At 41.8% G+C, this 23,504-nt stretch overlaps 3 protein-coding genes across 4 annotated transcripts in view; 1 reads left to right on the forward strand and 2 right to left on the reverse strand.

Moving 5' to 3' along the window:
• Window positions 1–1,930, reverse strand: part of LOC111648063 (sepiapterin reductase) — a 4,768-nt gene extending 2,838 nt beyond the window's left edge. The window contains exon 1 of the mRNA XM_023397818.2: window positions 1,492–1,930. Coding sequence (XP_023253586.2) covers window positions 1,492–1,813 — 322 coding nt within the window. The 5' untranslated portion in view covers window positions 1,814–1,930. The remainder of the gene's footprint in view (window positions 1–1,491) is intronic.
• A 617-nt stretch (window positions 1,931–2,547) lies between these two features.
• On the reverse strand, window positions 2,548–18,084 carry LOC111648071 (excitatory amino acid transporter 1-like). Its single transcript, XM_023397825.2, has 10 exons — window positions 16,887–18,084; window positions 14,456–14,598; window positions 14,203–14,340; window positions 9,084–9,288; window positions 8,951–8,993; window positions 8,108–8,388; window positions 7,794–8,027; window positions 6,853–7,047; window positions 6,631–6,765; window positions 2,548–3,607 (listed from the first exon to the last, which is right to left on the reverse strand). Exons 2-10 carry the CDS (start codon window positions 14,592–14,594, stop codon window positions 3,397–3,399), a joined length of 1,581 nt encoding a protein of 526 aa, XP_023253593.1. The 5' UTR covers window positions 14,595–14,598; window positions 16,887–18,084; the 3' UTR covers window positions 2,548–3,396.
• A 4,356-nt stretch (window positions 18,085–22,440) lies between these two features.
• Window positions 22,441–23,504, forward strand: part of nadk2 (NAD kinase 2, mitochondrial) — a 9,219-nt gene continuing 8,155 nt past the window's right edge. For both annotated transcript variants that reach the window (XM_023397903.2, XM_023397904.2), the window contains exons 1-2: window positions 22,441–23,233; window positions 23,352–23,440. In XM_023397903.2, the coding sequence (XP_023253671.1) occupies window positions 22,994–23,233; window positions 23,352–23,440 (329 nt within the window). In that variant the 5' untranslated portion in view covers window positions 22,441–22,993. The remainder of the gene's footprint in view (window positions 23,234–23,351; window positions 23,441–23,504) is intronic.

Here is a 23,504-nt window from a genome sequence, read left to right on the forward strand (position 1 = left end):
GAGGATGAATCAGGCAACTGTGCAAATAAGCAGGTGAAAAGCTTTAAAGGGTCAGTTCACCCAGATTACAGACAAACATTCCTACTTACCTCTAGTGATATCATACAAACAGTCTGACTGGGTTTTTACATGTATGAACAGCATTTAAAAAAAATCACATCTAATTAATCACAAATTCACTCCATTCAGATCAGAGTTAAATTAACACACATATAGATTCAGTTTATATTCAGACCATTCAGAAAGTATTCAGACCCTTCACTTTGTTCACATTTTGTTCTGTTGCAGTTTCTATGATAACATCGTTTAAATTAATTTCCCCCCTCATTAATCTACGTTCAACATTTCATAATGACAAAGTGAAAACCGAAGTTAAGACAGTTTTTAAAATGTATTAAAAAGTCAAAACTGAAAGACTACTGTGACATAAGTATTCAGACACTTTACTCAGTTCTTAGTTGAAGCAGCTTTGTCAGTGATCCCAGCCTCTGGTCTTCTTGGGTCTGACGTGACATCATAAGCGTTGTGTATCTGGACTTGTGGATTCTCTGCAGGTCCTCTCAGGCTCCGTCAGGCTGGATGGGGACCGTCGGTGGTCAGACACGTTCAGGTCTCTCCAGGTTCAAGTCAGAGCTCATTCACAGAGTCACTGTCACATGTCTTGGCTGTGAGCTGAGGGTCATTGTTCTGAAGTCCTCAGCTCTGGACCGAGTCTTCATTAAGGTTCTCTCTGAGCTTTCAGCTTTCCCTCAGCTCTGAGCAGTCTCCCTGTCCTCCTATCATTCTAACAGAACGCTGCGCTCTCTAACGCAGGTCTACTTGTGGTTCCTAGAGAACCTTCAGCTATCAGGCTTTCTGCTCTCACCCCACCCTGATCCTGGCTCTGATGGAGGTTAGTTCCTGTTAAAGAGTGTTTTCCTCCCCACTGTCACCAGGTGCTGCTCACGGTGGAACTGTTGCTTTCTCTCTATAATAGAGAAAGGTCTCGACCGTACCCTGTAAAGTGCCTTGAGATAATGTATATTATGATTTGGCGCTATACAGATAAAACTGAATTGAATTGAATATTACAAGTACGAACACAAAATGTTTCCCTTGCCCTCAGGGCTTCCTGTTGTCAGAACCGGTTTCACTGTTCACTGTCATTATGGGATGTTGAGTGTTGACTGATAAGGGGAAATTTAATGTAAATGTTTTTAACAACAACACATGAAGGGGTCTGAAGACACTTTTTACACACACACACACACACACACACACACACACACACACAGTTAACGTGGTAGAGTAATAAGCACAAACACCTGTAGATGTATAAAGTGTCATGGCACATAAATACTCCAGTAGAGTACAGTACTTCATATCTGCTGTAGATGAGTAAATAGGATTTTTTAATTTCAGCCAGATGTAGCATTAAATCGACTGAATCACTGGATGAGCTGCTGTTCTCACTGACCCCGGTGCAGTCATGAGCTCAAGGTTTCTTCTTACCAGCGTTGTTGACCAGTATGATGTGATCTATGTCCTGACAGAAACGCTCTTTAGAGGCTCTGACGACGCTCTCCACTCCCTCAGCCTGACCCAGGTCTGCCGCCACACACTCAGCCACCAGCCCCGCTCTACCCTCCTCAGACTCGGCCAGCTCCGCCTGCAGAGAGCGCAGGTCGTCTCCGGTGCGGGCCACTAGGACGAGCACTGACCGCGGCTTCATCCGCCGGGACATCTCCCTCGCTGCAGTCCGGCCGAAGCCTCTGGAGGCCCCGGTGATGATGCACAGCGCCCGGCCCAGGTCTCTACTGTCGGTGGACGACATGTTCCTGAGAGGCAGAGGAAGCTTATGGACAGTGTCTGAAAGCTCCGGAGCAATGCGATTTTCACCCGATAAGAACGATTCTTCTTCTGAGGTTCCAGCAGCGCTGTAAATCCACTTGTTGCCCTGTCGCCATCTCCCGGTTTCACACCAGTTCACACGCATTAACACACACGGCATCACCAGAGGAGAGTGAAGAGAGACTGTGTGGTAATGATGACTGAGTTTATATCATCTCATCACGGGAGGCAAAGTCACAAGTACGAGATAAGTTATGAAAAACTGGACTAGCAGAATACGCTTCCATCGTAATTACATTGTAATCAAATTACAATCAATATAAATTAACATCAATATATATACTATATAATATTATTTTAATTTTTTTATTCAACACCAGTCCTGTGATTAGAAACCATGATGCTTTATTATTTTTTTGTGGAATGTCAGATTTGTGATTATATATTGTAAGGGAGGGATCAAAAATTGCATTTTTAATGGGTTTCATTTTTGTCTTTAAGGTCCTGAGTGTAATTATTTTGTGTACATAGTTTATTATAGACATAGTTCAGAAGCTGAGGTTGAAATTCCAAAATTCCCCCCAAAAATACACACACTTGGCAAAATGTATGCCATTTGCATTAACAGCCAAAAAGTCAAAAAATAAAAAATGAAACAGACAAAAATGTCCCTGAAACGACCCGTGACATTTCAGTGAAACAGAGACAGGCAGGAAAAAGGCTTTTTTTCTTTTTTATTTCACTTGAGTTATAATAAACAAAAACTAATACAACTGTTTTCACAAAAAGCTACTGGATTTCAGTCAAGTCTTGAATATCTGTTTATAATGAATCAGAGACTTAACGTGTATTAAACAGCCAACATATTCACTTGTCTCATGGCTACAGTAAATTAACAATGTTGGTAAAAAGTTCACACACCATCAGAATGTGAAGGCGCACACACACACACACACACGCACGCACACGCGCACGCGCACACACACACACACACACACACACACATTTGTAATTCTAGGTGTGTGAAAGAGTCTGTGAGTCTGAGACCTAAAAATCATAAAAATGTCTTATTGTAATAAGCACAATATAACGCAGCTATTGTTGGGAAAATATAGATAAAATCTGAATTTAAGTCGATTTAATCAATTCCTGGTGAATATATATTTTCTTCACATTCTATCTTCAGAAGTCTTCCTCTCTAAATCCTTCATCCATCCTGAACTGAAAGCCACTTTCTCCTCAGCCTCTACATGAGGGAAACATGAAGTTATATTTTTAAAACATTAATTAAAGTAGTAGACACAGAAAACTGAACCTACCAGTCCTATTTGAAACATGACAGAAGCATAAATTAAAGGACTTGATCTTTTGGATGACAGAGGAATGTAAGAAATTCATCACTTCTGGGAGACGACAAAAAAGGAATGTTAACAAATCCAAAGTGTTTAGTAATGGCTGTAAAACTATGGCTGACAACAACCTCTCATCATATCCTCACTCCCACAAACTGAAGCAGCTGTAAGTGTTTGTATGTGTGGACAGATGTGGCAGATGTTGAGGGTTGAGTTACATGTTGGATTCACTGTGAGCGCGTTTATCGTTTTCAAAATCACTATCCTGGGAGATGAGCTTGTAAGGTTTCTTCCTCTCCTTCTCCTCCAGCACCGAGTTTCCCATCTCCACGTCTCTGCTGCGGAGCTCGTGTCGAGACAGGAACTCCACGATGCCGGCTCCGATCGAATCCCCCAACACGTTGGTGGTGGTGCGCAGACGGTCCCTGTGTGCAACCGAAATGTGGTCAAATTATATTCACAAGACATAAAACAAAGTGATGATTTTCAAAGGTTTGAAAGATTACAGTTGTTTTGAAAGATATATTACTAAAATTAAAATGAGGTTTTGTCTGTCATAACTGTTTCATATTCACGATAAACATCCATCCATCCCTTTTCTGCTGCTTGTCTGGAGTCAGGTCATGGTGGCAGCAGGATGAACAGGGTATTCCAGACGTCCCTCTCCCTAGCAATGTCTTTCAGCTCCGTCTGGGGGACCCTGAGGCATTCCCAGACCAGATGAAATATATAGTCTCCATCATGTTCTGGGTCTACCCCGGGGCCTGCTACCAGTTGGACCGGCAAATCACCATAGGGAGACACATCAGTAGAGGATTTTCACTCCTGTCCCATCCCAATTCTGTGACAGAATTTTAAAAAATCCTGTCCCGTCCAATCCTTGATGAATGATTTCTTAGATTTCTTGGTAGAAGATACAAATTACCAATGTTCCTTAAACGTCTCAAATGCAGACAATCAGTACATTCTACAAATTTCCAAGGTGAACTAAATGCCTCTCATGACCCAAAGGATTCCTGAAAAATTGTCAGCCTCTACCACCTCATTCCTAAGGACACAAAGGAGCAGCGACTCTACTCCGAGCTCCCTCTGGATGTCTGAGCTCCACACCCATCTATCTAGGGCTGAGCCCAGGCAACCTACAGAGGAAACTCTTTTCAGCCACTTGTATCTACAATGTCATTCTTTTGGTCTCTACCCAAAGCTGAGACCACAGGTGAGGGCTGGTACATAGATCAACTGGTAGATCTAAAGCTTTGCCTTCCAGCTCAGCTCCGTCTTCACTACAGCGGTCTGGTACAGCGCCTGGACTCACTGATGCAACGCCAGTGAGAAAGGAAGAGACAAAGCTGAAGACAGAGGTGTTGTGCAGACTGCAGCCATGTTGTTACATTATCTTGAGCTGACATGAACAAGGAAGGTCATCAGGGAGCTAAATGCAAGCAAGAGTAGCGGTTCAAACTAATATGGCTAAAATCGTGGCTGTTAATGGGGATTGAGGCCAATGAAAGTACTGTAGACAAAGGTGGGTCCTGAGTTTGTTGGAACGAGAACTGACCACAGCTGAGGTTTTACGGAAAGACCTGAACTTCACCCTGATGCCTAAGGAAAACCCACTGCATGAGATCACCATCGCCATGGAGCAGGCTAACCAGGGACAGAAACAAAGTGGACCATCTCAGGGGTGACATGTCTTATGATGAACCTTACAACACCTTAAGATCCCGGAAGAAGACAGTCCCTGAGAAGAAGACAGGAGGAGTTTCCCTCTTCACCTGTTTCCAGGTCCTGCTTACTTCTCCCCGGCCATGTTTGTCCCTTCAGCTCCCCATTTGAACACCTGTCTTCTTACCCACCTGACGAGCTTCCCCACCCACTCACACACCTGTTCCTAGTTATCTCATTATGCCATCAGTATTTTTTTGTCACCAGCTCCAGGTTTTGTTCCCTCTTGTTTTCCCTGTGTTCCTGCTACCTGACAGCAAGTCAGTTCTGTTGAGGTTGCTGGTGGCAGCACAGACGGGGAGGACCCAAACATAGACTCACCAGACAGGATGATCCATTGGGGGAGTTTCACGAGAAGAAAAATGGCGTACAGGCAGACAGGTGAGTTCACAAACAGGCAGGAAAATGAGCAGGTATAGGACAACAACTTCAATAGGCCTGTAATTGTTGAACAAATAGCTTATATGATAATAGGAGTCTATTGTCTGGCAATTGTTCTATTTTGGATTGCAGCGCATCCCAGTAGAAAATATGCTGCGGCCCTGTAGCGGTCCATGACCCCATGGTCGGGGACCACTGCTCTACTCCCATGAATAATTAAGAGACTAAGTAAAATCCTTTGAAACCACGTACCTGGAGCAGTGATAGTTTTTTTCTGCCTTTTAAAATAGCAAAAGTGACATGAACACGCCCTGCATGTGTTTGCACCATGTGCTGTAGGCTGAGCGCTTTGGACTGTTACAATAGAGCTCTGAGTGCAGCAGCTGTGGAGAACACTACACAGAACATGGGGGAGACGCTGTGGAAACAATAGCAAAAATAGCTCCTTTATACCTTTGTGATAACAGCAAAGTTAAAGGGATGGTGTCAGATTTTGGGGAAAAACACTTATTCACTTGCCTAGAGTAGAGAAGCTACAGTCAGCAGAGTGTTAGCTTAGCTTAGCTTATCTTAGTATAAAGACTGAAAATGGGGGGCAAACAGCTAGCCTTCCTCTTTCTGAGGGTAAACAAATCTGCCTACCAACACCTATAAAGATCACTAATTAACATGTCATATCTCATTTGTTTACAGTAACCCAGTTCTGGTTCTGTGCTGGACTGTTTCTTGGCTGGACCAGTCGCAGAAGGAGGTCTTTAACAGTTAGATGTGTTCAGACTTATTTAAACCTTTGTGAAGATTCATGAAGCTCAAAACAATTAGCTTGATTCACTAATTTAAACCTGTGGTTGCTGGTAATCTTGCTCTATGAAACACTCCTCAGGTTTATAACATATACACTTCTGTTAGAGACTATACTTTGTTCCATTCAGTGCGAGAGGGCCTGGGTTAGCGAGGCTTCCTGAAGACAGGCCATTCATATTTGGTCCATCCTAGTTAAAGAAGAGAAGGGTTTCTGCTTATTACCCCAGTTAGCTGAGTAATTTCTGGGAAGGGTATTCTAATTGAAATGATTAATTTGGGAAACCTAATTATGTTTCTATGTTAAAACTCATTGCAGAAAATATTCAATACAAAAGGGAAGATGTAGAGCAAGACTCCAGGGAGGCAGGAGAAGTGTGTCACTAGGTGGTAGTAGATACAGAGCTGCTCTTGACCTTTAAAATGACAGCGATGATTCATGGAGGGATGTGAGGTACAGTTACAGCACTTCAACCTGTCACACTCCTGTGTTTGACTGGCTCTTATACTGTATTATTGTTCATGGGTTCAAGCTACTCACAGAAACCAATCAACGGCAATGATGAGAGTGATGTCATCAGTAGGAAGTCCAACAGAGGTTAGTACAATCACCATGGTGACCAGGCCTGCCTGAGGGATGCCAGCAGCTCCAATACTGGCTGCAGTCGCTGTGATACTTGAAGAGAAACATACAGGCAGTTCAAAGGCTGACTTTTATTACAGCAACTTTTGGTTGTGATCCCCCTCTTCTTTTAATTCTTACCTTATGGTGATGATCTGACCAAAGTTCATCTCCATATTGTTGACCTGAGCAATGAAGATGGCTGCCAGCGCTTCATACAGAGCCGTTCCATCCATGTTGATGGTGGCGCCCACAGGAAGCACAAAGCGTGTGATTCGCTTATCGATTCTGTTGTTTTCCTCCAGACATTTAAAGGTGACAGGGAGGGTGGCCGAGCTGGGGGAGAAAAGGGCAGAAACACGTCAGTACATGCATCAGTCACATCACTGTTCTTAACGATGCAACGTATGCTGCTGATTCTGATTCTTCAGTTCAGTAGTGAGTTCAGTCTGCTGGGTTGAACTGTTACATTCAATTCAGTACAAGTCTGGTCTTGTACAGGTTTTTCAGGTTAACAGCTAAGGAACAAATTCTTTGTGATAGTTATCAGCTCATGACTCAGTAACCAGGAAGTAGCTGACAGCAGAGCTCTCCAGAGCTGAGCTCCACTGCTGAAAGCTACTGATCTAGTCAGTGACAATGCATCAGTGTCATCAGTTCAGTTTAAGGTTTAAAGATGTCCTAAACAACAGTAATATCTGTGTTCAAACAGAGACAACAGGGAACGCTTTGAGAGCGTCTCACAGTGGCTGCTAAGTGTGTGACCAATGAAAAAGAGAACTTGAGAAATAAGTTCAAACCTTACATACTTCAGCACTATGGATGCAAATCCCGCATTTCTTACGTCAAACAGCTACAGGTGCACTGTGTGACAATCCAACAAGAATACTGACACTTTAAGCAAACAAGAAAGTTTATAGATTGTAGGACATAGTTCAAAAGCCGGACAGATCTGTTTTTTAGAAACTATACTAGACACCCGAGTTTGACTGCACTGAACTGCCGTTCCCAAAATGCTAGCGTGTTTGTTCCAGGTAATAATTGTGATTCCTTTAAGTGTGGTAGTGTTGGGCAGGACTCACCTGGAGGAGGTCCCCAGGGCTGTGACCAGAGCTTGCAGGAGTCCGGCAATGAAGATAAAGGGGTTCTGCCGAGTGATGACAAAATAAAGTGTGGGAAGAATAAGAATAGCATGGATCATTAAGCCAATGATGACTGTGATGGTGTACATGCCCAGCTGGCCACCCATCTGTGTCAGATCATCCATCTCCACAATCTTTCCTGCAATGAGGAACAGGATACCAATGGGGGCGTACCTGAGAGGGGGAGAGGAATATTGAGTTACCGAACTGATGGTAATGTTTGTTCAAAAGCTTCCCTGATAGTGAAGTCTTACCACATGATGATGGCAACCAGGCGCATGATCGCTTCATTGAGGCTGTCGAAGAAATCCCTCAGGAGCTGGCCCTGCTCCTTCATATTGCCAATTATCAAACCAAAGCACATGGAGAAGACCACCAGCCCGAGGGCATTGACCCCGTACACCTGACCTGGCACTGGGATCACTTCCTCCCGGGTGATCTCCATGACCTCTTGGGTGCCATTGGTTGAGTTGAAGAGGGTGTCATTCACTGTTACTGTCATATGGACCACTCGTTTTCCATATTTGGTTTTGAACTGGAGAATGAGAAAATTAAAGTTATACCAGTGGAGTCTGGTGCAGCAGACTGTGCTAAACTCAAACTTCAGAATCTCGTAGTAGTACTCTGTGTTAAATTACTATTTCTTAAAGGTTGTAATGGACCCCCGACATTTGATCTAGTGGAACCATCAAGTCAAAGAGTTTCATGGCCTTTCCTATAGCGCCACTCCCAGGTCAACCTCTTCTTTGTCAATAAGAGATCAACTTGGATTATGACATTACCTTGGATATACATGACTCTCAGGGGGTTCATCCTCTGGTGATCATAAATTGCCCGACAGTGCACAGGAATATTGACATATTCAGACTGGGCTTGTATTAATTCTCAAGGCTGGCTTTGTGTTTAAGTTGGTTTCTGTCTTAACCATGTTGCGAGGTGTTCGCCTTTGCTTGGTCAGAAAGTTGTTAGATACATTATTTTGTGGGGTGTAATGAAGATTCAAGAAACTATGAGCTGCTTGCCAAAAGATGACCTGTTGTAAGACTTGATGGATACAAAGTGCTGCAAATTTGGTAAATATTAATAGTAAAGCTCACCTGCTGTGTGCAGGCTTGGACCAAGTTTGGTGGGAACATGTTTCTGAAATGAGAAATCAGTGATTAAGAGATGGTGTTGACCAGTTACTGTCACATGTCATTTTTGTGACTTCCTTTCTGATGTGCAGGCTACCTGATCAGATCTAAGAAGGCGTCAGCGGGACTGACTTGCTCTATTGTCTGCTGCTTCCCAAACTCATCTTTGGATCCTTTTCCTGGGTGGATGATGAGGACGATTATGATACCTATGAAGACTGCGATGAAGGTTGTGGTCATGTAGTATATCACGGCTCTCATGCCCATCTTTCCTGAGGCTTTGCTGTCCAGAGCTGCCATTCCTAATGGACAGAGGGTTGAAACGCAGTTCATCTGAGTATTAAGACATGAAAAAATATTCTTTACCAATAAGGAAGCAGATTATGGGTAAATTATGTAACAGTGTGTCAGGTAGATCCTACAACCAGTAGTCCATTATTATGAAGCAGACATTCTGTGCTGGTGTGCTGAGCCTCCACTGTTTCAGCAACAGATGAAAAATACTGTTGCACACCACAACCACACTCAACTGTATTTCTCCAGACAATCACCAAAACCTTGTGTTTTAAAAAATACCCACATTTCTCTCTATTGATGACCTGGTGGTATCTATTGATTTTCCAACCCAGTTTAGATGAAACACCGCCCTCTTCCGTTTGATAATTGATCGAATGGTGCGCTTCCCTGTTAGTTTTGCTCTTGGTCATGTGTGTTTCTGTGAGATCCAAAGTCCGTGGACTCGCCTCTCTGAAATGGTTTAGTGTAAATGCACAGTGTGAGGCCCTGTGTCTTGACTGAGTCGTCTGGTTTGTAGGTTTACGATCATCATGTTTTACGTCCTCATTCTCATGACGACAGACATGTTCTGAGATTTTGTTGAGTCCCTCACCTGCTTCTGCAGATGTGTCCACTTCATGCTCATGTTGATTCTCACCTGAGACTTTGGTGCTGGTGTCGACACAAGATGGTGATATTCCCCCTCAATGTCCGGTGTGGTTGCTGACCATGTAAAACTGACCAGATGTCACTGTGCCTTGTGCTTTTGTATCAGAGATCCAAACATGGTCTCCAGGTGACAGGTCCCTTGCTCTTTGCCTCATATTGAAACATTTTGCATCCATCCATCTTTTTGCTCTCTGCTGGAGTTTGCAGGTCTGAGAGAGTCAGGTGCAACCGCTCTGGAAGGGTAAAGCAATTTGGTGCAAAATAATCTACCACTAGCAAGTACTGTCTCTTTGGGTGACTAGATCTGCATCTTGTTTTTGCCAGGGCTTGTCTCGAAATCTGGTTGGCATCAGAGGTTCTTTTGCACCTACCCTTTCTTTGATGCATTCTCTGCATTTAATACCTCACTAATCTGACTGCTTAGTCCAGGTCAACACACTTTGCGACTAGCACATTCTCTGCATTTTACCATCCCCTGGGGGCCTTTGTGTATGAGGAATGTTAGCAGGCACACCTCACCTTGTGCCATGCAGTATAAGTCCATCATGCACACTTAGAACTACTCTCTCACGGCAGTAGTGGTCAAACTAACTGGCCAACTCCCCACATGGTATTTCATGACTTGTGTACAAACACCATCAGCACACAGCTGCTCGCAAACATATCTATCGCTTCTCGGGCGATTGTCCAGCACAGACTCAAGGTAGATATTAGAGTCATCCATCATGTCATTATCAGCTCGTGTAGACCTGTCTTTGAGTGTGTCAACAGTTTTGAGCCTTTTTATAGGCGTGTGTTTGGTTATGTAGGAATACGTCATTCAGTGCATCCTGAATCTATATACGAGGTGGCAGCAAGTCCCAAGCCTGCCTACCTAGTAGACTTATAAGAGGTTTGTGGTCAGTTTCCAGTTCAAAATGTAGTCCAAGGATGAAACCAATAAACCCCTCACAGCCCAAAGTCAGGGCTTGTGCCTCCATTCTCCAGTTGAACATATCCCTTTTCTGTGTCTGTCAGTGACCAGGAAGCATAAGTGACCGGTGACCAAGTCTCTCCATCCTTTTGTTCATCACTGCCCCTAGTCTGTACACTGAGACCTTTGCAGACATTTTCAGTTGCTTGTTAGGGTCACCCAGCTGGAGGAAAACAAAATGCCCCCTTTTTGTCTTTTTCAGCCAGATTTGGTATGAACTTCCCTAAATGATTCACCATACCTGTGAAGCTCCTGAGCTCACTCATATTCATTGGCACAGCTCTCATTTATGTGGATCTGGCCTCAAGCCATCAGCTAAGATGATGTAACAAAGAAACCTCTTTTCCCAAACTCACACTTTGACATAATGAGTGTGACAGCTGCTTTTCCCGCTCGATTCAGGACAGCGTGCAACCTAGGATCCTAATCCTCATCTCTAGGATATCATCCATGTGGCAGACAACACCTTCTATGCCTGCAGTAAACTCAGTCACCATCCTGTTCTGGAAATGTCCTGGGGCGGAGGTAATACCAAATGGTGGGCAGTTAAAGTGATAACACTCGAATCCATGTACTTATAGTACACTGCATGTTGCTGTACTTGCTAATGTGAACACACTTATGCTCTCAAAATATCAAATGTGAGTATGGGAGTACACAAGACACAGCCACAGTTACACCTGAGCCAAGTAGCAGAGCCTGTAACCCTGAACCATACTGAGCCCACCCCATGACATCATCAACAGGTTAAATGCCAAACTGTTCACACTACACCACATGAACAAAACATTGGGATTTCAGCAGTGTCATTTTTTCCTTCATGTCCTGCCTCCATCATCTACCCAGACGCCACCGCTCGCCAACACACACACAGACAATCAAGACCTGATCTTCTGGACATTGTCCAGAGTTCATGTAAGAAAACACTGTTTAACTGCTGCCTCAGCTGATCATCTGTCATCTGATTATTGGTGAAAAGCTGCACAGATGCTGGACAAATAATATTGGGGAGTGGGAGAAGTTATTTTGAGTGTACAGGGATCTGGAAGGTGAGTATGGAATTTAACTAGGATTCCCAAGGTGCATTTCAGATGGAATCGACCAACTAACTGTAAATTCTGTTACATGTATAGCTGAATGCAAGCTGAACCCAACGATTACATTTTGTAGACAACACAATCTGCAGCTTCTCTGTAGCAACTAATCTGAGGTTTATGGGTATTATAGAGTAGAGAACTTACCAAACTGACAAAAAAAAAAACAACAACCATAGACCCCCCCCCCCCATACACTTGTCATGAACGACAAAATTAGCTATAGAGACCAAAACTGGTGGTCCATGGGGATTGAGTCACTTTTGGAGACAGCCTCAAGTGTTTTCAGTTTTCTTCAGTGTTGGCTTCACTTTTCAGCCCTGGAGGTTGATACTTGGAAAAAACATTTGTCCCAGCTATAGCTGTGGTTCAACTAACCTCCGTAACATTATGGTATTCCTCTGTGATTGAAAAGTGTTCAGTTATGTTTCAGCTTTTCGGAAAGGTCAATGACAGATATTATATTCATAAACAGACTCTCAGTGGAATGAAATCACTGCCTTGAAGAAAGTGAGAGGTTATGATCCACTGCTGTTCCCACAATCTGGAGCAGTTAGAGGTGATGGATTTGAACCAGGTCTCCTCTGGAACTGAATCTCTTCATCACTGAGCTGGAGGGGGGGACTCCTCAGTTGTTACTGGTTTGTAAAGATGACCTCCACATGAACCACCTCCACTGGGATGTAATAACTGTTCTTTCTCAGCAACAAAAAAACCCAATTTTTTATATGTTACTGTGTCTATTTGAAAAATACTGTTGATCTTTTCACAGTTTGAATAATAGTAACGTTTGTCACCAGTTACCATAGCTCCAGTTCCAGCCTTTCATGTGTTATTACAGTGGAGTCATAGATTTTGTAATCCAGGTAGCAGCACCTGACAAATGTTCTTACGCTTTTTGTAAAACGCAGGAAAAATAGTTTGGGAAAATGGAGACTGTTGACCAGATTCTTCTACTGTGGTTTAGACAACAACAGTTCCTTAGTTCAGGTTAGTGAAAGATGTTGGTTTAGGTTAAATGCCCTGAAGTCACTGGGAAGTTGTTGTGTATTAAACCAGAACAGGATCTTTCCCTGACCTGAACCTTGAGCTGTGAGAAACTGAACAGAACCACAAAACAGTTTAATAATGTGGAGGTGGAGACTGTACTGACTGTTCTGGTGGAAAACAAACACGTCGTCTGTGAACATTTTACTGATGCGTTCAGGATCAATGTATCTGAGACTGTTCTCATTACATTAATAGGAAACATATCTGGTCATTCAGAACATAGTTGCTGTTGCAGTTTAGTTCCATATAAATAAGATTCCCTAATTTTCCCCTCCTCTATGAAGTGAGCATAAACACGCCTGACAATCATTCATTTCTGACTTGTATATGTACATATACACAGTATATGGCTCTTAATATGATACATATCTTATCTATGTCAATTTGCTGTGAGTCTGAAGAGCTATAACAGGATTCATGTGTATTGGGATCTCAAGATAAAACTGAGGTGACGATATATACAACTAATTTGCAACAGCAGATACATTTTGAAGGAAACATAATGCAGGCCAGATTAAGGTAATGAGAATATGTTGTTAATTTATGTACCTTGTAAATTCCAAATATGTTGATAACACATCAAAATGACAACTGCTTTTAATTAGTCTTTTAATTACGTTAAACAGTGGTGAGACCAAACCATCCTCAGACTACGACTTCCAAGGTCAAGAATGAAGCAAATTCATTTTCAGTAATGTTTCAGTCAGAACTGTGAGAAGGGCCTGATAACAAGTCCCTAAAAGGCTTATTCTAAAGTCATTATCATATCTGTGCATTTTGTGGTCAGTGTTCACTGCACATATAAGATTTAAGATCTGATGCCATAAATAAATCACTCACTATCATTAAATCTTGCCGTGTGAGTGCAGCTGAAGCCAGATCACAGTCGTTACCTCTGTCAGAGACCCTTTTTCTTTTTCACTGTTTCATTTCTGATTCATTTAAACAGCAGAGACACAGTGCAGTGGCTGAGGAAGACACAACACTGTAGAGACAACTGAGCAAAGGCAGTGAAAGATCATAAAAGATCCAACATGTTAATATCGCATGAAGATAGAAGACTACAGTAAAGAAACTGAATCACAACAAAGTGAATGTTAACAGGTCCTACATCCACTGACTGATCAGTTACATAATGTGTGAAGGTGTTGTACCTGTTATGAGACTGGAGATGAGTAAGGGCAGAACAAGCATCTGAAGCATCCTCATCAGCAGCTCTCCAGGGAAGGAGAAGTACTTCACCTCTCGATAGGTCATCTTATAGGGGCGGAGCGCGAAGCCCAGAACGATACCTGCAGAGAGAGACACGGGCCGGGCCTGTATATTATGTGTATGTGTGTCTCTGACAAGACTGTGACTGAACGAGGCCTGACACATTTACAATCTAGCTCACAGAGGCATACACACCTACAACAACTGCCGCGACTGTGAAGAGCACAAAGGCGTTCTTCTTGAGGAAAGCTTGGACATCCTCTTTGGAGATCTCCTCCACTTTCCTCTTTGCCTTCATGGTACGTATGTGAATGCCTTCCCTGATACGCTGCATCCTGCTGCAGAAAACAAACAAATGTCCATTACTGAAAACAAGAGGTGTGTAGACTCACCAGCAGGCTGATAAATTCATTCAGTATTTCTCAAGAAACTCTCGGTTTTAAAGGAACGACACAGATGTTTTGAAATCTGCTTTAATGCAATATTCACATATTCATATGCATGTTGAAAGAGTTAAGTCAGGGTAATTAACCCTGTTTATAATACTGGCTGTGAACTGATCCCTTACAATGTGAGATAAAAGAAAGAAAATCTAATCTTTGTTCTGTGCAAACTTCCCTCTTTGGGTTTGCATGGACAGTGTTTCTTTGCTGAGCCTGTGATGAGATCATTATGGTGGACATGGTCTGTCTCTGGAACCACTTTACTACCCAAGGTGTGTTCAGACTGAATGTGAAATTACCTTTAGTCGTGGGTGCTTAGAGGGAAAATACTTCCTGTGTCAAAAATTCACTTGGCTGCGTAAATGCATCTTATTAAAGGGGCTATTTGTACGTTTTCTTTGCCACTGAATGTGGTTTCTTCCTGGGAACCAGTGGTGATGGTCGCTTGCCAAGAGCTTCGGCCAACGTCGCGTTTACAAGACAAGAGGTTATAAGACGTCCTCTGAGCATCTACGCCTTCAGGACAGGCTGGAGGCTACAGTGAATCATAAAGTGAGGAGATGGTCCGAGGCTAGCTGGTTAGCATGCTAACTTCAGTAGAAGAAAAGACGTGACAGAGACAAGAGTTAACATTGGTGTTTGTTTCCACCTCTGGAGACAGATGTTGGTGAGTAAAGGAATGAAGTTTGATGCTGTACTCACAACGTTTCTTCTAGACTGGTAAGTAAACAGCTGCTAATGCTAATAGCAACGCTTACACATAGCTCCTTTAAAAGGTACCAGTGAGGTGATAATAATCCAGGAAGTGCAGTTTGAGTAACAGATCCATGAGTTTAAAGGTTTAACATTTGCTAAAACAACACATGGTGCTTCATAATACTAGGAAGAAGGATTTCACTGCTCTGAAAACTTGTCTGATACGTCTGTTATTGTGACAATAGCGAGCTAAAGAAATATGGCACTCATATCACAACGAAGTTTTACCACTTGCATATGCTGTATTTGATTGTCCAGCCTGACCAACATGAGGTCACATCACTCTCTGGGGACAGTTGAGCCAGGTTCAGTTTTTTTGTTGGACCATGTGTTTTTATGGTGGAGCCCTCTGTGTTGGCCCCACTGTCAACTCTATGGCCACATTCTCTGGACACAGATGTTGGTGAGTCAAGGAATGAAGTTTGATGCTGGACTCACAATGTTTCTTCTAGACTGGTGAGTAAACAGCTGCTAATGCTAACGTTTGTTATGTAGCAATAGCAACACTTACATAAAGTTCCTTTAACCTTTTTGCTGTGGAAAAACTTAAATTGTTTGAAAAAATCCAAAGCATCTTGTTAGTGGTGGAGTTCAGTGTTTCTGCTCCACTTTACATTCAATGTATCTGTGAAATAGTAAAAGGAAACACAAAGAACTTTGACTTTAGAGGAAACCCACTTTATTTGCTCACACCACTGATTTTAGCTGCAGCTACACTTCATGAGGGCGGTGGATTTCATCCCCATCTCATATAAGTCACATTAGGAGGGGACCACAGTCACCAATAACTCTTCAAACATACTGTATGTCTGGAGAGGTGAGTATTATATTAACATACGTAGATAAACACAACCTTATACAGTTGTATTGATTATATTTTCAACTTAGATTTAACTCCTGTGCAACTTTATATGAAACAAGAATATATGAAATAAGAATATATTAAATATATATATATATATATATATATATATATATATAAAATATTATAAGGATATTGTTTGATATTTAATTAGTTTAATTAGTCTAAAAGCAGTCATTCAGTATAACAGAAAACAAATGCTCAATTTAAAGGGTCAATTCACCAAATCAAAATTTATTTTCTCACTTACCTCTCCTCCTGGTGATAGTTTTGGTTTTATTTGCACAGATTTATAAATATTTGAGGTTTTCAATTTTTTTCAAATGCAAATTTTCAGTCAAACTGAATGTTTCTTTGGTGAATTGATCCTTTAATATCCATATTTTTACTTTCTTAAACTGCTAATACAGTCAATTGCTTTCTCCTTTCCAAGAAACTATTCAATGATTTAATCCAGTTCTTTGCTATACAGGAAAACCTTTTTATCCATCACTCAGTGGAGTTAAAACAACCAGAAGCCACAGACCTGTTACTACAGAACAAAGAGAGGCTGTCGATCACGTACCTCTGTGGGCTGGTGTTTGCTCTTCAGGTGACACTGGTGACCCGGCCGGCCTGTGAAGCAGCAGCAGAGGAGGGTAAGAAGAGCTGGAGCGTTGTTGGAGCGTCTGGGCTTCAGGAGGACGGAGTGACGGGGAGATGAATCTCTGAAGTGAAGCACAGGAAAGAGAGCTCTCCTGCTCCTACTGTAATTGGAAAGGAAGGGAGGGGAGACACCAGAAGAGAGACAGAGGGGGGAGGGGGCGAGACTGAGAGGACAAATTAGAAAATGGTTGTCCCATAATAACACTGTTAGCCCTGTGACACAGTTTCAGCTAAAACCCAGATGTATGAAAAACTTTGTTCAGAGTTGTGATCAAAATCCTCATGGAGTTATTTCTACATCTTCCTCACCTCTCCTCTCCTCTCATCCTCTTCCTCACTCTCCTTTGTATCTGTAACACGTTCATCACTTTGTCTCGCTCTCTTGGAGTCTGTATGTTGTAGAAACACAGAATTGATTCTCTCATAAAACAATAACCAAGCTGAACTGATACGCATCATCTCACTCGGGAAGTGTTATAGTTTAAGGTAATTCCACAGAGTCAAAGTCACACCACAATTAGCTGAAAAAAGTAGAACTTGTAATAAGTGACCTCACTGTATGGAAAACTATTCCCCGGTGATGTTGAACATAATTAGTGAAGAATACCCCTCAAATCAGGTCACAGCCTTTTACAAACACTATTCCCCGGTCACTGTCGCTCCAATGAATGAAATATTTCTGAAGACATTTGTTAATGATCCAAACTGTCTCAGGAGGGTCAATACTCACAGCTTACTTTAAACAATTTATAATCAAATCCCAATTTTCTCATTCTTTATGCCCCACAGTCACAGCAGCAGGTATGCTGTGTTTCAGAAGACACTGTATGTCAGTGATAACCAGTGTTGTATGAAGTATTCTGATACTCTCCTTCTGTAAAAGTAGAAATACCAGAGCAGAGCAGCTGGTGAACGTAGTGGAGCATTCAGAAGCTAAAGAACAAGATATTTATTTAAGGAGGTGGTGGAGACCAAACACAGAGCTAAAAGAATCACCATGTGTTATGTGTCTCCTGGATGAGTAAATAGAAAACTGTTTGCTAACATAACTAATTTGTAGCACTACTATCTGGTCAGAGTGTCTGATCCGGAAGGTATCCTGAAAAGAAATGTTACAAATGCAAAATTAATGTATAAAAGAATACTATTGCTATATTTATGTATTTATGTATTTATATATGTATATATATATTATTTCTATATCTATTAATGTATTTATTTATTCCTGTATTTCTACATGATTAGACAAATATGGAAATAAATTCATACATAAATAAATGAATCTAGAAATGCATAAATAAATAAATGTAAAATTACAGAAATTGTATTTTTCATTCATGCATTTGTTTTGTGTTTATTTATGTATTTTTTTAAATTATACGTCATTTTTTGTCCTTCCCAGTTATAATGATAACAACTTCTAAGAATGTGCAGAACCACCACTTCAACCTCTCTCTCCACCAGTGCTTTGTCCCTCACTGCCCCAGAGAATCCATCATCATCTGGAGCCCTGCAGCAACCAGCGCACGTACCAACACAGCTCTGTTAACATAAGTATACAAGCACGACCACTATAGGTTTCATCTCCATTAGCAATAGAACACATGACAGTAAACATCTTCATCAGTCAGTCATGTGGAGCACAGACAATAATCTGCACCTCAATCCAAACAAAATACACAATCATACCACTGACGTCTGGTGTGAACCACACTCCACTTTCCTTCTACATCAGCTCAGGACCTGCTGCTCTGCCTCTGTGCTGTAACATTAGAAATATCATCACATCATCAGTAACAGTCTGGTACAACAGTTCTGTCATCATATCCAAAATCACTGGCGTTCACATACAACAATAAAATCCTTTTACCAGAAAGGAAAGGTAATCATTGAGCTGCTGCCCTCTAGTGGATCTCTATGTAACTGTATGTGCTGTGTGCTGAGTACTAGTGAGGAACATTAGTGAACAGGACAAACTCTAATGTGTGGTGACCTCTGACCTTTCCTCTTGTGCCATGCTTGTCAAGAAAAAACTGTACTCAAGAAATATCAACATTTAACATCAAACCTTTTATTTTTCACACAGGACAAAAACCTCTTTCCAGTTTTGGACAGTGCATGTGCAGTTCTGTAGGAAATCCAAATGTCAAGTTTATTCATTAGTTATCTCAAAAACATAACGAACACATTCATCCTAATAACGACACAGACCCTTTTAGATTTAATGACCCCCACCTCTGTCCATAATGTTTTTTATTCATTCAATGAATCTAGAGCCACAGGACAGTTGGATGTTTAGTCGTATTTATGGGACATATGGAGGTTAAAATCTTCATTTAAATTTGAATGAGTTTGGTAAGAAGCACAGTGAGAAACTGAATGAGGCACTTCAGCCCTGTTGGAAAACACTGCAGCTCCAGATGTAGTGACTATCTTGACCTCTTTTTAGCCACCTGGGGAGAAGACCTTGGTCTGACACGCTTCAGGAACCGAGGTCCAGGAAGTGTTTACTGTTAGATAATCCTTCTATTTATTAAAGAATTTGGTTAACAGTATTTTTTTTTGTTATTGCAAAGGTGAAATGTGCTGTCATGGCTGGCCTTATCTTTCCTGTGCCAGGAGCCGGAGCGGAAAAAAAACATGCAACCTCCTCATCACCCGTGCCTCATTAACTGGCCTGTTACACCCGTGTTACATAGACTCCGCCTGCCATTACCACCTAGCACTACCACCCGTGATACTGCCTGCTGTGACCTATAAACAGCAATAAACAGACACAATAAATGGCTCCTACACCGGACACTTGAGTTCTTGTTATATAGTGAGAGCAGCTTCTATAAGAAACTGTACATTGACTCCTCCACTGCCTCGACAGTAACTACATGACTGCAGAAACAATTATTATAACAGTCACAGACCTACTGTCAGTCTCTTACATAATAATACATCTCAACATATTGATGTTGTATTTTTAGTGGCCAAGAGTCTGCAACAGATTTGTAAATAATCAAATCACCAAAACCATCTGACAGGCGATTTTACGTCACATTATTGCATTGCAGAATTTCCAAGGCAGGGCTGGTGCTTCAGCAGGAGCTGTAGTGTTACAGGACTGTAATATTAGGTGATGAAACAAATGTCCATGAGCTGATATTGTGCTTTAGCAGTGCAAAGTCCCACATAATTATGGAATTAATCAAATAACTAAAATCCAATTCACAAGCAGTGGACCAGGGGCTTTTGGGGACCCTGGAGGTCTGAAGACGGCCTGACCCAGTGACTCACAGAACATGATGGTGACTGTGTACAGAGTAAAACCAGCATGACTCCAGGTGACTGTGTACCAACATGAAAACAGGTTGTTCAGATTCAAGTCCTCATGAGGTGGTATAACCTGCTGTCGTCAGTCTGTGCTCATCAAACATTTCTTTATTAAAAAACTCAAAACTTCATCAATAGTAACCAAAGTGATCAGCAGAAAATCAGTCAAACACAGAAGCAAAGGTAGAAGTTGAAATAAAGCTTGATCAACCAGCCAAATGTTTTTTTTCCAGTCCATCTGAGCTCATTTCCAACCTTTCTATTCTCATGTATAACAGATTCAGAGGGGCTCATGGCCTCATTTCATTCTATCACACTTCATGCTGAGGGCAAATTCTTACACCCCAGAGAAATTACAAGACACCAGTGCTGTTTCCTTACTGCTCAGCTGCCAAAGACTCGTGTGTCTGATACTCAGGACCCACACAGGTTTAACGTGATGAGGATCTTCTGACCTCTGCTGTCTTCACATTTATTGAATAATCCTGTGATTCAATAGTAGTTACAGGTCATAGTGGCCTATGTTTAAAACTATTTAAAACAGATTAGGCACTTTTCAGTTATCCCTAACGTTCACATATATCTTACATTTATATTGTAAATTAGTATGTGTATTAGGGTTCAGTTCCATTCATGTCAGTGGCTTCAGTTTTTATTTTTTCTGAGAATTACTGGATTTTAGCAACTTAGGAGCAGTTCACTTCCCACAATTAAAAAAACACAGTGACACAGTCTGTATTTTACAGGCTAATTACAATATTTTATCCCTCTATAAAAGGATGCGACTTTAAGCAAGTAAACACGCAAATAGCAGAAGGTTTGAGTGTTTACCAACCAGAATTTCATTCTTGGCAGAGTGGACAGGGCTACAAAACAGCATTTAGGGGAGACTCTGGGTTTGTGGGACAGCTGCAACAAGTCTTATTCCTCCAATCAGAAACATGCTAGAGTGATGACGCTCAAACTGCACATATAGTTAGACCCTCCCCCACCAGGAACAGAGAAGACACATTCAACAGCTGCTGCTGCATTTATTAAATATTGTTTTGGAGGAATGAAAGTAATTTTTAATTTAATTTAATTTTTTTTTTTTTTTTTAGTTTCTTGAGTATTTTTGTCAAACTGTCCTGCCCTTTTTTAAGAATTCATCAAAACTTACTTATTGTTTTGTTGATTTCTAAGTGACTTGTGTCAGTGTGTTTAGCACATGATGTTCTGTCATGGCTGAAAGGGTGGGAACAGTTGCAACGAGTTATTGTAACTCCTCAAGAGCCAAATCACAACAGACCACACAACAGTATTTTTTTTTTTTCATTTTTAGTTCAAAATAGGAAATATTTTGTCCCATAGCACAATGGATGCAACAGTAATTATTCAGTTGAATGCATAAGAGAATACAAAAGTAATTTTAGATATTATTTTCTTAACCTCTCATTGACAGTTCTGTTTATAGATAAATATTTACTGATTATTTATAGATAGTTTATAGATAATAGTGCCTATTTTGACTCAAGTTAGGTTATATTTTCTATGCAAAACAAAACTCAATAACTGTCCTAGATAAATTAATAATGCTATAATATTAATGTAAAATATTGCATATTTACAGAATACTATGCTTATTGAGACAAAGTTAAATGTAATGCATTTTTAAATGTTGCAACTGTCTCTGATCTGTGTTGCAACTGCTCCCAGGGTTGAGGTGAGTTGCAACATCTGAATTCTTCCATTAAAATAAATATAGTGACATATATAAATATAGTGATATGTAATCATCTTTAAATGGTATGGGTAAGTTCAAAAAGTCTCTGAGCAACTGAGAGAAATGCAAAAATTGTTGCAACTGTCCCGACTCCATCATACTTTGTGTTGCATGTTGGGTAATAAAACTTAGAGAAAATATAAAGACAAATCATTTTAATAAATAAAATATGAACATGATAAGAACTAAAACAATTAAAAGACTTTCGGGGTCTGTGGGACTAGGGATAACCCTGTTTATGTTATATACTATACAGAGCTGGGACGTTTCTAGTCGTGTTTTTAATGATTCCCCACTCTTTCATCCGCCCCTGAACGCACCGGGGTCACGAGCGGCAGGGCAGCAGCCAAAATAAACGTCAACGCTGAACGTATCCAATCACGTTCGACTCGACGTATAGTACGTACTGACTGGTACGTGCCAGGTTGCATGGTACATACTGTGTAGCCAGTGTTCTTCTGTGCTTTCGCTTATTTTCCAGCTGCCCATGTGAGTAACCTGGTGTTCAAAGAGCTTTCGGAGCGGAGGTGTGTGTCTCATCCTCAGTAAGCTCTGTGGCGGGCGTTAACCCGGCCTGAGTGTGTGATAAGCGGGACTCCTCGCGGAAGACTTGTGAGCCAACTGCTAGCTACTTTTAGCTATTTAAGCCAAGCTGGTTAAAGTAACATTAGCTTTTAACCTTACCAACCACGGTTAGTAAGACAATTAGTTAAATAGTTAGACCGTTGCTGTTCAGTTAGTTGACTGAGGAAACACTGTACTCAGAAACTAGTCCTACACCCGGGTCACCTACCAGCCAGGAGAGAGCCTGGTGCAACTGGTGACCGTCCTTGTCGGCGGGGTGTGTGTCTGCTGTACTAACTGACTCTGTGAGTGGACGGTGACTACATGAGGCAGAGGACTGACATGACTTCGCAGGTGTAGCTGGACTTTCAGTTGAGTTCATGGTCGTGTGTTCACTGGTAAGAATGAGTCGCCGCTCCGTGGTGAACCTGGTGTGGCTCGGGAGCAGAGCTGTCACCCTGCTGCATGGACGCTTACCTCGGCCCCTCCACACCTCCTCCCAACCGAGAGCCGGATTCAAACCGGAAAAGGTCGCAGTGGTTACAAAGACTACGAGATATGAGTTCGAGCAGCAGAGATATCGCTATGCAGGGCTGTCAGAGGAGGACTTAAAACAGCTGGTAAGACTGCATTTCACCCTGAGCATGCCTGTCACCCCCCAGGCAAAACACACGCCTACATTTCACCATTTCACCTGCCGCTGGGTCTCTTCAGTTGTGCTGTGCCTGTGTTTTGCAGCTCGCCATGAAGGGCTCCAGCTACAGCGGCCTGCTGGAGAGACACAACATCCACACCAACAATGTGGAACATGTGGTGAAGTGCCTGCGGTAAGATGTGGACAGACAGACAGACAGACAGACATGTCCCTCAGAGGCAGAAAGGGGGGGGGGG

This window comes from Seriola lalandi, unplaced genomic scaffold, assembly GCF_002814215.2.
Source record: "Seriola lalandi dorsalis isolate HSWRI2012SDOR001 ecotype SW California unplaced genomic scaffold, Sedor1 jcf7180002054939, whole genome shotgun sequence".
In the NCBI taxonomy this organism is placed as follows: Eukaryota; Metazoa; Chordata; class Actinopteri; order Carangiformes; family Carangidae; genus Seriola; species Seriola lalandi.